Source organism: Podarcis vaucheri (assembly GCF_965113315.1).
Source record: "Podarcis vaucheri genome assembly, chromosome: 14".
Classification (NCBI taxonomy): Eukaryota; Metazoa; Chordata; class Lepidosauria; order Squamata; family Lacertidae; genus Podarcis; species Podarcis vaucheri.
Genome location: NC_138752.1, coordinates 7,583,154 through 7,596,721, shown reverse-complemented (window position 1 = coordinate 7,596,721; position 13,568 = coordinate 7,583,154). Strand labels below are relative to the sequence as shown.

Genomic DNA, 13,568 nt, shown 5'->3' with positions numbered 1-13,568 from the left:
CTAGCAGAACCGTATCCTTTCTAATGTTTTGGATGAGCCTGGTATGGCGCCTGCACAATTGGATTTTGTGTAAAAATACACAACAAATCTGATTTCTGTTGCATTAAGGAGTTATGTCTGGTAAAATATATGAAGCAAAGAATGAAATAAGCTGCAGTTCTACAGAGTCTTCCATTTTGCTTCCTTCAATACTTGACCACTAATATTAGAGAATATTGGATCAAGGTACAGTTTTAAGTGAATGTCTATGAGATGATACAGTAGCCAAGTTAAACCACAGGTTGGATGATAAAATACAAAATTGAGTTGTGTTCCTTTACAGGAAAGGGCTGTAATATGAAACAAGGGTGTAATGTCTTTCAGTGATGCATATTCCACAAGAGGAGGAGGTGGAGAAGGAGGAGAAATGTGCTGGCAGGGATCTCTACCGAGGTAGTTCAAGAGCACAGTACTTCCATGGAACAATCATGGCTAAGGACCGTTGTCAAACTGTTTCCTTCTCTGAATTTGTCAAATCCCGTCTTTAGAGCCACTGAAGTAAAGTGGCTTTCACCACTTCTGGTGGCAGGAGAAATCCCACACCTCAGCAGCTCAGAATACTCTGCCTCTATTCTGCCACATCCCCTTTCTGTAGCCAAGGAAGAGCCTGAGAGTAAACACAGATATTCACCTCAGCAGAAGAAGAGGATTGGAAGGCCGTGGCTCAGTCCAGGAATGACAGTGGCCCAGGTCTCTCCTAGTCACCTTTTCTGTTAGGACATTAGCCACAGGGGGAGGGGGCACCTTTTGCCTAAAATGGGAGGGTACTTATGGGTGAGGCTTGTGGATTTCATGAAGGTCCCCTTGAGCTCTGGCTTGAATCAGCTTGGCTAATGAGAACTTACAGCACCTAGACAGGGTTCTTTTAACATACCAGTGCTGACTTGATAACTGAAGACAGAGCCATGCCAATTGGCCCAGTTGGGTTTTGTGCAAAGACCAAACGGCAGATGAAAGGATCACCAAGCCCAACCATCCTCATCCTCAAGCAGGACACCTTATGACTGAAAACATACAACATGGATCCCTCTCCAGCCTTGGTACAAAAATAGCTAAGGATGGGAAAGGAAGAGATTCCAGGAAAGAAGGAAATTGCTTATATATTTCAACAAGTTTTTTCTAATGTATTAGCATATATCTGTCTTTGTGAACAACAAACTGCCCACTTCTTGCTGAGATTCAGCTGTCAACACCTTTCTTTCCAAGTGGGTTGACACAAGGCGCTCTTCCTGAATGGTGCCTACCAGAGTTCACAATGCACAACCACTTCCTAAATATTCAAACCAAACAACCTTCTAGTATACGCATGTTACACATGGTGAACTGTGACTCCATGAATGCTCAGGGGTCCCACACTGATGTAACCTGCATCTGGGGGAACCTGACATGACAAATATTATTTTCTTTTTCTTTTCTCTTTGGTAGCTGTTTTTGTCTCTTTTAAAATGTACATTAGTTTTCTATATCTTGCGGTATTACAGAAATAAAAATCTTAATACCAAAATATTTGTGTAGAATGGGGACAGGAGAGGGGAATCCATTGTAAAACAAAAGATAATCCCACATGCATGTCCATATTAGCACAACTGAAACTATCAACCGTGTTCTTTATGGCTGAAATTTTTTAACTTTTCTTAGATTCCTGGAACAAATGTGCTAGCCACAAATCTTCATGACAGACACATGCACACCACGAGATTATGAATTAGCTATGACAGAGAAGACTCACTAATAGGATTGGATGTAAACTTCAGGTCACTTAATTTTAAGGCTCAGCTAATGGCCTAAAGAAAATTGGATATCATCTCATAACATAAATTCTGAATCAGACTTTCCTGCCCATCAACAGGAACACCATTAAAAGTAACAGCAACTAGGCCCACTGTAAAATGAAATGATGCAGCTGTAAAACTAATTTCCACAATGTGGATTATTCTACCACCAAAGCATAAAAACTCCACATTTCATAGTATGAAGTTATAAAATTGGAGCAGCAACATTTTTAGTATAAGTCTGATCTTATTGATAAAAAATAAATCTGAAAACATCTGCTCATTTCCATATAATTTGTTGTTCACTAATGTTATCTATAAAATGGCATGCATCAATTGTTTGCAATCACATTTCCAATATACACAAGAATGAAATACTAGAAGCATTTTGAACACTTACACAAAGCAACACCCTTTCCCCTCCATGCCTTAAATATGGAGATGATGAACAGGAATAGTAGCAGCAACTACCTGAGGGAGATCTGCAGTTGCAGGAACTCTGGGATGGAGAACCCTGGTCTTATCTCAGAAATGAAATGCTTCTCCACCCACCTTAACCTGCCCTCACACCAACAGATGAGACACTTACCCAGCAAGGGGTGGCTCTTTATTATCTCTGGCTCCTCGGTCCTTTGCTCCTCCACTTTGGCACTTGCTTGCCCATGACCGTTGGCCAAGGTCTTCCGACGGTTTCTCAGGCCCTGCCAAACTTCAGCCAGCAGAGCAGCCTGAATGGCTTCAGTCATCTGTCAGAGATGCAGGCTGTCAGTGAGGAGGATGTTAGGCTGTCCTGCCCCAAGCCCAGGCCTCCTTCCCCCCGCCCCTCTTCTCCCAAACACTGCTTCAGGGAGGGGGCAATGAGCAGGGATGCACCTGTGCAAGGATGCTCAGTGCAGAGGAAAGGCAAAGCTAGGCTGACCCTTTGCCCTGCTGCATTGCTCTATCAGTGGCAACTGGCTTCATGACAGGAGGGGGTGAAGAAGAGGGGCTTGGGGGTGGGGGTGGGGAGCTGACCAGAACCTCTCCTGCCCATCAGACTGGAGAGGCTGAGAACTTTTCAACCACTTGTCACATACACAGCAGCCAGTTCCTGATATTCTTTGACTTTGAACAGTCAAAAAGAAAAGAAAAAAAGACCTCTCCACACACTGACACATCAGACGGATGGCTAGGCCAAAACTTTCCCCTAGATGCATCACCTTTTTATATGCAAAGCGCTATGTCAGATGTTTGCATGGTCGTCCATATCAGATAATTTCTATACATGCAGAACTAGCACAATATGCGAAAGGTTCCGGGCCAGCCTATTCCCTGACACGATCATCTTACACATGTGTAGGGCAATCAGTGGAAATCCGACAGGTCAGCAGCAAATATGTCACATGGAGTTTCTGCTCATGGTTTCAGCAGGCTGTGTCTGTGTTGGTCAACTGGTCCTGAATCAAGGCAGAGACCTGGAGGCTGTGGGGCCTTCCTGATTCCCCCAGATCTGCAAAAGCTGCTTTGGTCTGGATTCCCTGGTGCACATGAGCTGACCTTGGTCAGATGCCAAGGTGCGCCTGCAGGACACACTATGCTGACAAGGAAGGCGATCCTGGCTGGATTTCGGCACCAAGTGCATCACCAACAGATAACAGACTGTGGGCTTCTCTGTCACACCAAATGTCTCAGCTACCATATATTGTTCCCCATGCCAGCAGTCTGCAGTGGATTGCCACCACCTGTGACTCCATGAATGGTCTCTTTGCACTTTGTTGCTTCAAGGAAGCCTACATGATGGTTCTCAATGGCAAAAGAGCACCCACTTCCTACCTCTATGGATTGGTCTCTCCAAGACGAAATGAGTTTGACAAGTGAACTGTTCTCTGGTTCATGGACAGGAAACCCCAATATGTCTGAAAATAGAGGAGACACTCTTTGTTAGGCTGCATCCAGTTGAAGTATAACAATGCACCAGGCCTTTAAAACTGAACCGCTTGTCTTGAAGGCCATGTAAAAGATGATGGCAACGTAAGAAAAGAAGTTTCATCCTTGTCCTGGGACAAGGATAACTGTGACTTTAAAGATGAATGGGAACCCTTTAAAAAGTATTTGAAGACGCAACAAAGCGAACTGGACTCCTTGGTTGGTTTTGAATAAACATTCACAAACTTTTTATTGATAATTATCAGCTAAATAGTTTGAGGGTCTATACAACTGTGCAACATGCAGAAAACAGCATTCTTAGAGAAATCAAAGCCTGGAACTGAGGGAAGTCGAGGGGTGGGTGGGGGCGAGTGGGTTCTGTGGGGGGAGGGAGGGGGAGGGAGGAAAAATGGGGAAAAATAAGGATGATATGTTTCTGGATAATATGTTTTGAATAAAAAAGTAATTAAAAGAAAGAAAGAAAAGAAAAGAAGTTTCATAAAGCATTTGCAACTAAACAGGAAGCTTCTACACAAGTTAACAATCCTGGTATTGTTGACTACCTCTGAACTTTCTGTTTGCAATATACAGCCCACTTAAATTTAATCCACTTGACAACACACATATCAAATCACATGTAACTGAAGTTCCGGATTCCTCAGTTTTGATTTCCAAGGTCCCTCCCCTGAAGAAAATCCATCCTGGGGTGTAATGCAATATGCCCTACGGTCTCCAGTTTACTTACATAACATCAGTGTAGGAGAGTATCTATTTCTCCCAGCTTTAAAAAAACCAATACCTTATTTTTAGTCTTGGTTACCAATGGCTATTTTTCTTATCAGTAAAGAATTAAGGATATAGCTAAATTACCCATAAATCACCCACATATGAGCTATATAAAGCTAAACGGAAAAAGAGCAGTAAGGAATATCTTGAGGATGCTGGAACTGCTAATGGAGCTGGTATAGAAAATGGGAGAAGTTGGTGTGGGGAGAAGCAAAGTGGGGCTATGACTTAATGGCGGGGCAGAGGCCCCACACAGGCAGAAGGCTCCATGTTCAATTCTCACATACCCTCCCAGTGTCCCAATTTCCCAGGGAGAGTCCTGGAATTACAGAAGCCATCCTAGTTTCTGATTTGATCCTGGAATGTCCTGGTTTTCTTTTTTACCTTCCCTCTATGTCTCGGAGAACAATTTTTATTTTTATTTATTTTTTATTGGGTTTTATTCATAACAAACAATATAAAATAAACATCAATATAATATCACAGTGTGAGATTTCTGCAATCCCTTGACTTCCCTCTACCCAATCCATGGTTCCATTATATTTATTATTCATTCTTGCATGTCCAGATCTTATTTTCCATCTGCATTCTCGGAGAACAATTAAAAGTTGGGGGGGTGTAGGTGCAAAATTGGAGTCCTGTTTATAGGAAAAATAAAATCCCTGCACCAAGTGAAGGAAATGGTAAAGCCCTTCCTTTAGTTTTGAAGAAAATGGTCACCAATCCACTTTAAATTCTTTAACTGCAATGCTTCTGTAGGCAGCCATTTACTAGGAAACACTTGGAATGTTGATTCCTTTATTGTAAATGAAGCCTTACACTGTCTGCTCATAAGGAAGTCCCACTGTTTTCAATGGAGCTTAATCTGGGTAAAAACTGAGCAGCTTTGTTCCCTGGTCCCTTTCAGACAACCAGCTCCCACCTAACTGTTTCATATTCAGCATCCTTTTGGAGGAAGGGGACTGGTTATTTAAAGGATTCCCCATCTGACTACAGTGGTGCCTCGCAAGATGAAATTAATCCGTTCCGCGAGTCTCTTCGTCTAGTGGTTTTTTCGTCTTGCGAAGCAACCCTATTAGCGGCTTAGCGGATTAGCGCTATTAGCGGTTTAGCGGCTATTAAAGGCTTAGAGGCTAAAAGGCTATTAGCGGCTTAGCGGCTTAGAAAAAGGGGGGGAAGCGGGGGGAAATCGGAACAGTCGCAAGACGTTTTCGTCTTGCGAAGCAAGCCCATAGGGAAATTCGTCTTGGAAGCAGCTCAAAAATGGAAAACCCTTTCATCTAGCGGGTTTTCCGTCTTGCGAGGCATTCGTCTTGCGGGGCACCACTGTATAATTTAGGGCGTGATGTAGGCCTTTTGCATTTCCTTGAGGAATCTGGCACCTGCCTGTCCACTCCTGAAATTTCTTCTGCTGTTTATAACAACAAATGAATATTGACTTTTTGCAGGTCACGTTGGGCAAACTCTCAAAAAGGGGGAGGTTGTTTGATTTAGCTCTGAGCCAAAGGTCTATGGGTATGCTGAAAAATCAAACCCATCTGACCAAGTTGATGCTACAATAAATATATTAGGTGCTACAAAACTCATTGTTAAAAGATATGAAGACAAAGACACGATCAGATTTTATGAGTTTATGGCATGCTGCTTCTGGGGTGAGAAAAGCTGTTGCTTATTGTCAGGGCTGCTACCAAGTCCCGGCTCACATAGGACCACGCTAGCCAGCGTTCACGTTATAAGAGTCTTTATTGAGTTACAGGTTCCATTTACGAACTGCAATGTGCAGCCCTACGTCTTCTACGCTAGACCGGCGAAGACCCGTCTGAGTCTCCGCCTCTTGCACACCAACTTAATACCCTAGCCTTGCTCCACCTCCTGCGCCTTTCCTTCCGTCTCTGGGTCCTTCTGCCCCCCGGGGTCTCCTCCTTCCTACTCTCTTCTGACGCTGACCCCCCGGACCCTTCCGCCTCCTTGCGGCGGGCTTTGGGACCTGGCTCCCTCTCCGGGCTGCTTACTGCGCCAGCTTCCGCTGCATTTGAACTTGGCGCGCGCGCCCAACTCTCTACCTTCCTCTTGACCGTTTCCTCGCTCCCTGAGGTGGGCGTGACTACTCCTGACTCATGCCCTCCCTCCTGCTGAAAGCCTCCGGAACCCGATGTCTGGTCCCCTTTCTCCCCGCTGCTCCCAGCTGGGCACGTTGGTCCCGATTTCCAGCTGCTGTTCTCTGATTCCTCTCTGGCCCCTTCTTCCTGGGGTGTCCCCCTGCTTTCCCCCCTTGCTCTGACCGCTGGCGCTCCCTTCTGGGAATCCTCGGACTCACTGGACAGGCTCGGTGATCTCGGGTCGTCATCCCCACTCATCCTTCCTTCGTATTCCTCCCCCTCGCTCTCTGTCTCCTCCCTTCTCTGCGTCTCTGCTCCTGGACCCCTGACACTTATGAAATAAATAAATAAAATAAAATAAAATCTTGTGGCCCATGCAGCTGCCAGGAACTGGGAGAAGTGAAACTGGCCAGCTTCTTCTTACATCAGCTGTATGTTTTTCTGCCTGCAACAGGTTATTCATAGGTTTATATGATCATGATATTAAAGCAGGGGTCAGCAAACTATTTTGGAAAAAGAAATGAACGAATTCCTATGCCCCACAAATAACCCAGAGATGCATTTTAAATAAAAGCACACATTTTACTCATGTAAAAACATGCTGATTCCTGGACTGTTCGCGGGCTGGATTTAGAAGGCGATTGGGCTGGATCTGGCCCCTGGGCTTTAGTTTGCCTAGTAAAGAGTAAAGGGACCCCTGACCAATAGATCCAGTCACGGACGACTCTGGGGTTGAGGTGCTCATCTCGCTTTACTGGCCAAGGGAGCCGGCGTACAGCTTCCGGGTCATGTGGCCATCATGACTAAGCTGCTTCTGGCGAACCAGAGCAGTGCATGGAAATGCCGTTTACCTTCCCACTGGAGCGGTACCTATTTATCTACTTGCAAAGTTCAGAAGGCACTAGAGGAACATATGGAAACTCAGGCTCCCTTCTCACAACTCACAGGATGACATTAATGTTTCAGCACCTCGAAATGTGTTTTCAATGCTGTCATGCCTAGAAAACAAACATGAGTTGTGTCTTGTGCCGTAATTCTGCACTGTCTCCTGATACTCACGTTTAGTGGACTCTTCATAAGAACTTGTGGTCCCAAGAGATGGTGTGGGTCTCCATTTGTTGCGTGCAGACTCCAGTTTCTGGCGACTGAGGGGAAATGTTATAACAGTCAAAGAGATCAGTGCAGGCAATCCTGGGCTATAGTAAACTTTATGGACCTAAGTTAGTCATGCCCATTATCTTCAATGGGTCTACTCTGAGTAGGACTAACATTGGCTCTAACCCAATATACATATATAACTGGAGGAGGACCCTCCCTTAGTGTACAGAGTGTGAAGCTGGGCAGCCTGCTAAGACTTCCCAAGAGCCATTTGTCCTCAGTGGCTGCCAAAGAAAGCAGGCTCATTTGCTTAAAGCAACAAGGAAAAATCATCTGCCTGGCCCTTCTCTTGCCCACAGTCCACAGCAAAGCAAACCCCCAGCCTCTTGCATGTGTTGACTTGTCAGGCTCAGTTCCCAGCATCCAAGGAAGCAGGACTGGGAAAGGACTGTGCTCCTCATCAATATAAGCTGCCAGTCATGGGAGGCCCCTTTGAAATGACTGGCAGCTGCACAGTTGCCATCTAGACTTCCTGCCTGCCTGCCACAGGCTCCTCCCTCACAGCCACCTTTCGTCTTACCTTGACTGTTGGCAGAATTAGCAGTACAATCTCTCCCCTCCCCCCAGCTTTCAAGTTAGTTGTCCTTAGAAGCCCAGACCCAAGAGCCATGTAGGTTTCTTGAAGGACAATGATCACCCACACCAGTTGTCTAATTAGCATGCTCCATTTGGCTCGGCCAAAAACACGGCACATATTGTTTCTCTCCTGCCCAGATATTGAAGGAGCAGCCAGCAAAATAAATGTACGCTTGAGTGGGTATGAACAAGCAAACCAACCAAACAACTTCATTTTGATATTCCTGTTTAATGGGCAGGAGTAATAAAAATGCAACTAATCGTGGACTTTCAAAAGGGTAGACCAAACATGGTGTGTGAGGAAGTGTCAAAAGGGTAGACCAAACAAGGGGCCTTCTTACTGCGTCTTGGGACGATGATTCCTGCAACTTGCCAATTTCAACTCCTCAGTTTAATTAATTCTGGGAAATGCCAGTTTCCATGGTCGTTTTTTATATGCAAATAGAAAACCAGGAGTGCCCCAACCAGGCATTTCCTGGTCTATATTTATATCTATCAAGGTAGGGAGACTGAAATTTCTCAAAATGTGCACTACAAAAATTGTATGCTATTCAATTTCAAGACCTTTACTAGTTTCCAGGCTTATAATGCCTTATAAGGGAGAGGTGCTGAATGATGTCTGAGGTGGGTGGGGATGGGTAACAGATGAGCTCTGTCCTATTGACTGACTCTAAAGGTAAAGGGACCCCTGACAGTTAGGTCCAGTTGCGGACGACTCTGGGGTTGTGGCGCTCATCTCGCTTACCTAGCCAAGGGAGCCAGCATACAGCTTCCGGGTCATATGGCCAGCATGACTAAGCCACTTCTGGCGAACCAGAGCAGCGCATGGAAACACTGTTTACCTTCCTACCAGAGTAGTACCTATTTATCTACTTGAACTTTGCTGTGTTTTCGAACTGCTAGGTTGGCAGGAGCCGGGACCGAGCAACGGGAGCTCACCCCCATCACGGGGGTTCGAACCGCCAACCTTCTGATCAGCAAGCTCTAGGCTCACTAGGTCCCAACTCTAAGGTCTGTGACACTCTTGAGCAGGAAGTGTTGATAGCATGGCAAATGGAAACTACTCTCAGGTTCCATTCCTGGTAGCAAGGAATGATTGATGATGATCTACTTTTCTCCTCCTCATAGCCTTTCCCATATTTTCTTCTCCCCTACCTGCAAGGACTTTGCAGAAGTATTTACTGTGAGATGCTGCCGTGATACCAATAGTACCCAACTCTTCTTTCCTCATTAAAAAAAAAAAAAAAGAATCTGGTTGGTGGCTTCGGTGAAGTTGAGAATTGGGACAGTGCCTGAAACTGAATCTAGGCATGGGAGATGTCATTAGTTCCTTGGATATAAGCCCAATCGTTATTTACAAGGTACAGCCTCCCACATAAATTAAGGTTATGTGGAGACCCCAGTTTTCAACAGTGGCTTGGAATCTGTTTCACAAAATATATCTTTGTTCATGTCTTCAAGCCTAGATGTCATAAAATGAAGCCTAAGCTATATGGGGCTGCCCTTGGTAATTTCTGAGACATTTGCTCCCCTTTTTATGGCAGCCTATGGGACGTGACAATATGTGGAATAAGCACTGTAAAACACAGTTCCATCACAATCATGGCCCAGAAAAATGGTCTGAAAGCAAAAGTGACTAAAGTTCAGTGACTAAAGCAAAGGATTTCTGCCCCTGAGCAGTCCCTAGCTGGGAGTCAACCAACTGAGAACCATCTGTAAGACCCTCTAGAAAGCAAGGAATAAACAGAGCAATCAAAACAAATAAATGATGCAAATTATTATTCCCATTTCATGGAGATGAAATGAGAAGGAGCTAAATCCTAACTGGTACACCAAAGGATATAAATGTGGGTTAATTAAGAGTAATTTGGAAACACTCTTAATGGGTTTCCAGGGCATGGCACTAGGCTACACAATGAATGACAAATGATAGGCAGACAAAGGAATGTCTGCCCATCCATCTGTGCCATCTAACATTTTGCCTGCTTGGGATTAGAGAAACACTGGAAAATGGAAGTTCTTACCTGGTCTTTTCTAAGGGCCTGCCAAATATCCTTTGAACTAAATATATCCTTCTCAGTAAGTAACTCAGAGTCAGGGATCTCTCTGTGGTACGGATGCTTTTTGTGTGTCCATTGACCCTTCCTGTTTGCTCTTGGGCCACACTAATGTACCTGTGACACAAATCCAGCACTTTTCTGGAGAACAAGTGATTTGCCTCCTGCTGCTGTTCCGCCCCTGGGGAACTGGCATTGCACCATCCTGGCAATGTCAGAGAGAGATGATTGTTCCTTGACATAAGTCCAAGTGAGACTGGATAGAGAAGTCTCAAGATATCTAAATACTGAACACAGAGATCATCCAACTCCCCATCCACACCCCAAGGCAAGAGGCATGACAAGAGGAGCTTTGCTGCATCCATGACAACATTCACATTGACTTTTCCTGATGGCTGCCTCCGAACCTTCTTTGAACTCTTCGGCTTTTTGTGTCTTTTGATGCCGCCACTTTGTTCCAAAGAGCCAACTGCATTACTCTCCCCAAATGTTTGTTCTTCAGCTGGAGCTTTGACTTGCCCATCCAATGGAAAGAGTGACCCAGAAGTTCTGTTTCGTTTCATCATTAGCATCCTTTTGTCAGCTGTGCTTTTGGCTCTCTTTAGAGCGTCATAGCTGTGGAATGAGCTGGATGACTTCAGTCCCTTGAGCTGGGCTGAATGCAGCAGTTCGGCCAATTTTTCCAAATCAAAGAGAAGGACGTAAAAATGGATGTTTTGTCGCTCTGTCTTCACAGGCAGGATGGTAAAAGGCCACTGGGTATGGCAGGCAGTGGGTAGCTGAAAATAATAAGAACAAGAATAATGTACATTTTGGTCAGCCACTAAAAATTACCCACAGCACATAGTATGGTCAACAGAAGGGTAAATATAACAAACCATTTCTAAAAGCAAAATGCAACCAACAACAAAAAGCGAATGCAAACCAAAAGTCAAGACTGTTAAATAAAAGCATCTTCAATCTCTGGTGACCCACAGAAGGAGTCTGATGGGTTTCTCTTGGGAGAGCACTCCAGGCAAGGCCCTGTCTCACTCCCATCGTTCAGCCCGGACACTGAGGTCCAGCTCTGAGGGCCTTCTGGCGGTTCCCTCCCTGCGAGAAGTGAGGTTACAGGGAACCAGGCAGAGGGCCTTCTCAGTAGTGGCGCCCGCCCTGTGGAATGCCCTCCCATCAGATGTCAAGGCAATAAGCAACTATCTTACTTTTAAAAGACATCTGAATGCAACCCTGTTTAGGGAAGTTTTTAATGTTTAATGCTGTATTGTGTTTTTAATATTCTGTGCTGAGCTGCCCAGAGTGGCTGGGGAAAACCCAGCCAGATGGGTGGGGTATAAATATTACTATTATTACTGCTGCTGCTGCTACTACTACTACTTATTCCAAGGTGGCACTGAGAGCAAAGTAACCCCAAACAGGGCATGGCATTTCAGAGGTGGGCAGGTGGCAAAATGGATTTGTATGGTGGTGTTCTATTGTAATGTTAACTTTTTGTAAGCTGCCCTGGAAACCTGTTGAAGGCGAAAGTATAAATTTTAAAAGTATGTTAGGAAATGCTCAGATGTGGAATGCTTTCACACTCACCTGAAGCAAACTGCTTTCTTTGATGACTACTACAGCTTCCAATGCCTTGTAAGACAGTTTTGGAAAATGTTTTGGAAGCTCCTTTTAAAAACAGGCAGAGTGAAATAAAAATGCAATCCTCACATTTTAATTGTGAGAGGTGAAGTCAATATGGGAGGAGCGTGCAAATGGTGCCTGTGTGGACTGCAATGGGGGGGGAGTCTCTTTCACCATTTTTGCTCCTTCTGCTTCAGTTCCTCCATGTAGAACTACCATGTGCAATTCAGCAAGAGCCAAGACTCCGCTGCTTCTGCTAGTGCTCACTGCACACTCAGTGACTAAAAAGGGGGAAAGAGTCTCTGGCAAAACCCGGCAGAGAGAGGAGGCTAATCCCCTGCTTCCAGGGAAAGGTCATTCTTCTCTTCCCCCTCATCCTCAAATACATCAATACAGGCTATTAACCTTAACTGGTCTAAGCCAGACCCACCACACAAACATTTTATGGAAAGTACAATGGAAATGCTATTTTACCAGGTGACCTTTTCATCTCTGCAGGCTCTTTGCCGCTGGGATTCACCTGCTTCTAGGAACTATGTCTTGCCCACTTAGAATGCACATGTCCATTAGGAAGCAGAGCACTTGAATTCTTCAGGCACTCCAGCTTCCTGATGCCAAGGCATCCTACGGCAGGATTAGTGCTAAATCGAGAGACAACAGGAGCAACCAAAGCTTTCTCCTTCCACAAGGGAACCAAGAAATGGAATCATGTGGTAGTTTTGCAAAGAAAACCATCCTCCCTCCTCCATTAAAGGGAGAGGTCACCACACCCCTAGTGCTCTCTAAATAAAGGCCTGGTTCCCAGTGGCACGGACACTGGAATGGTTATTCATACCCGTGGAGAACAAGGAAATCTGGATGCTTTTACACCTAGGTCTGCTAAGTCTGCAAATGAGAAACTGTTGCCTTTTGATAAGAAACTTTGGATAGGAAATAAAAGTCAGAAGCTGCAAGGAGGCTGCTCTGTCTGGAGTCAGGACAGGGCAGAAAGGCTCCAGAGATTGTCACGCCCAAGAAACTTGGGGGAATCAGAATGCTGAAGGTGAGCAACATACAGGCCCGCCAACTCATTCTTACTCAGGAGTAAATCTGAGGCCAAGTCCTTGCACATTCTACAAAGCTATGATCGAGCACACATCTCTCCAGCACACATTTCACAGATCCTGCCTTGGAGAGATCTTCCAGATGCTATTTGAATATTCATATCTGCCTGAGAGATTTTCTCCCAACAAATCAGAACATTCATTGGATGTTCATACACACTGTGAATAATCACACATTCCACACCAACATTTCTCCTATTGGTCCTAGAAGCTGGCACAGCCAATGATCAGGGATGATGATGATGGGAGTTGTAGTCCAGAACATCTGGAGGACAGCAGGGTTAGAGATGCCTCTTCTACATCTCAAGTAATATTGGGATGCTTTTGCCATCGGATGCATTATTTGAAAAACTGAATGATTCTTGGGGCTGTTTCAGTCTTCCTTGAAAGCAGCCACTTTTTTTAAAGGAATACTGAGAGGATCGGGGAAATTACAGACTGGTTAGCTTAAAGTTT

At 44.9% G+C, this 13,568-nt stretch overlaps 1 protein-coding gene across 1 annotated transcript in view; it reads right to left on the bottom strand.

The window, feature by feature from the left end:
* WDR72 (WD repeat domain 72) overlaps positions 1–13,568 on the bottom strand; it is an 84,860-nt gene that overhangs the window by 32,384 nt on the left and 38,908 nt on the right. The window contains exons 15-18 of the mRNA XM_082198934.1: positions 10,360–11,171; positions 7,661–7,746; positions 3,624–3,706; positions 2,401–2,557 (exon numbers count right to left, since the gene is read on the bottom strand). Of these exons, the coding sequence (XP_082055060.1) occupies positions 2,401–2,557; positions 3,624–3,706; positions 7,661–7,746; positions 10,360–11,171 (1,138 nt within the window). The remainder of the gene's footprint in view (positions 1–2,400; positions 2,558–3,623; positions 3,707–7,660; positions 7,747–10,359; positions 11,172–13,568) is intronic.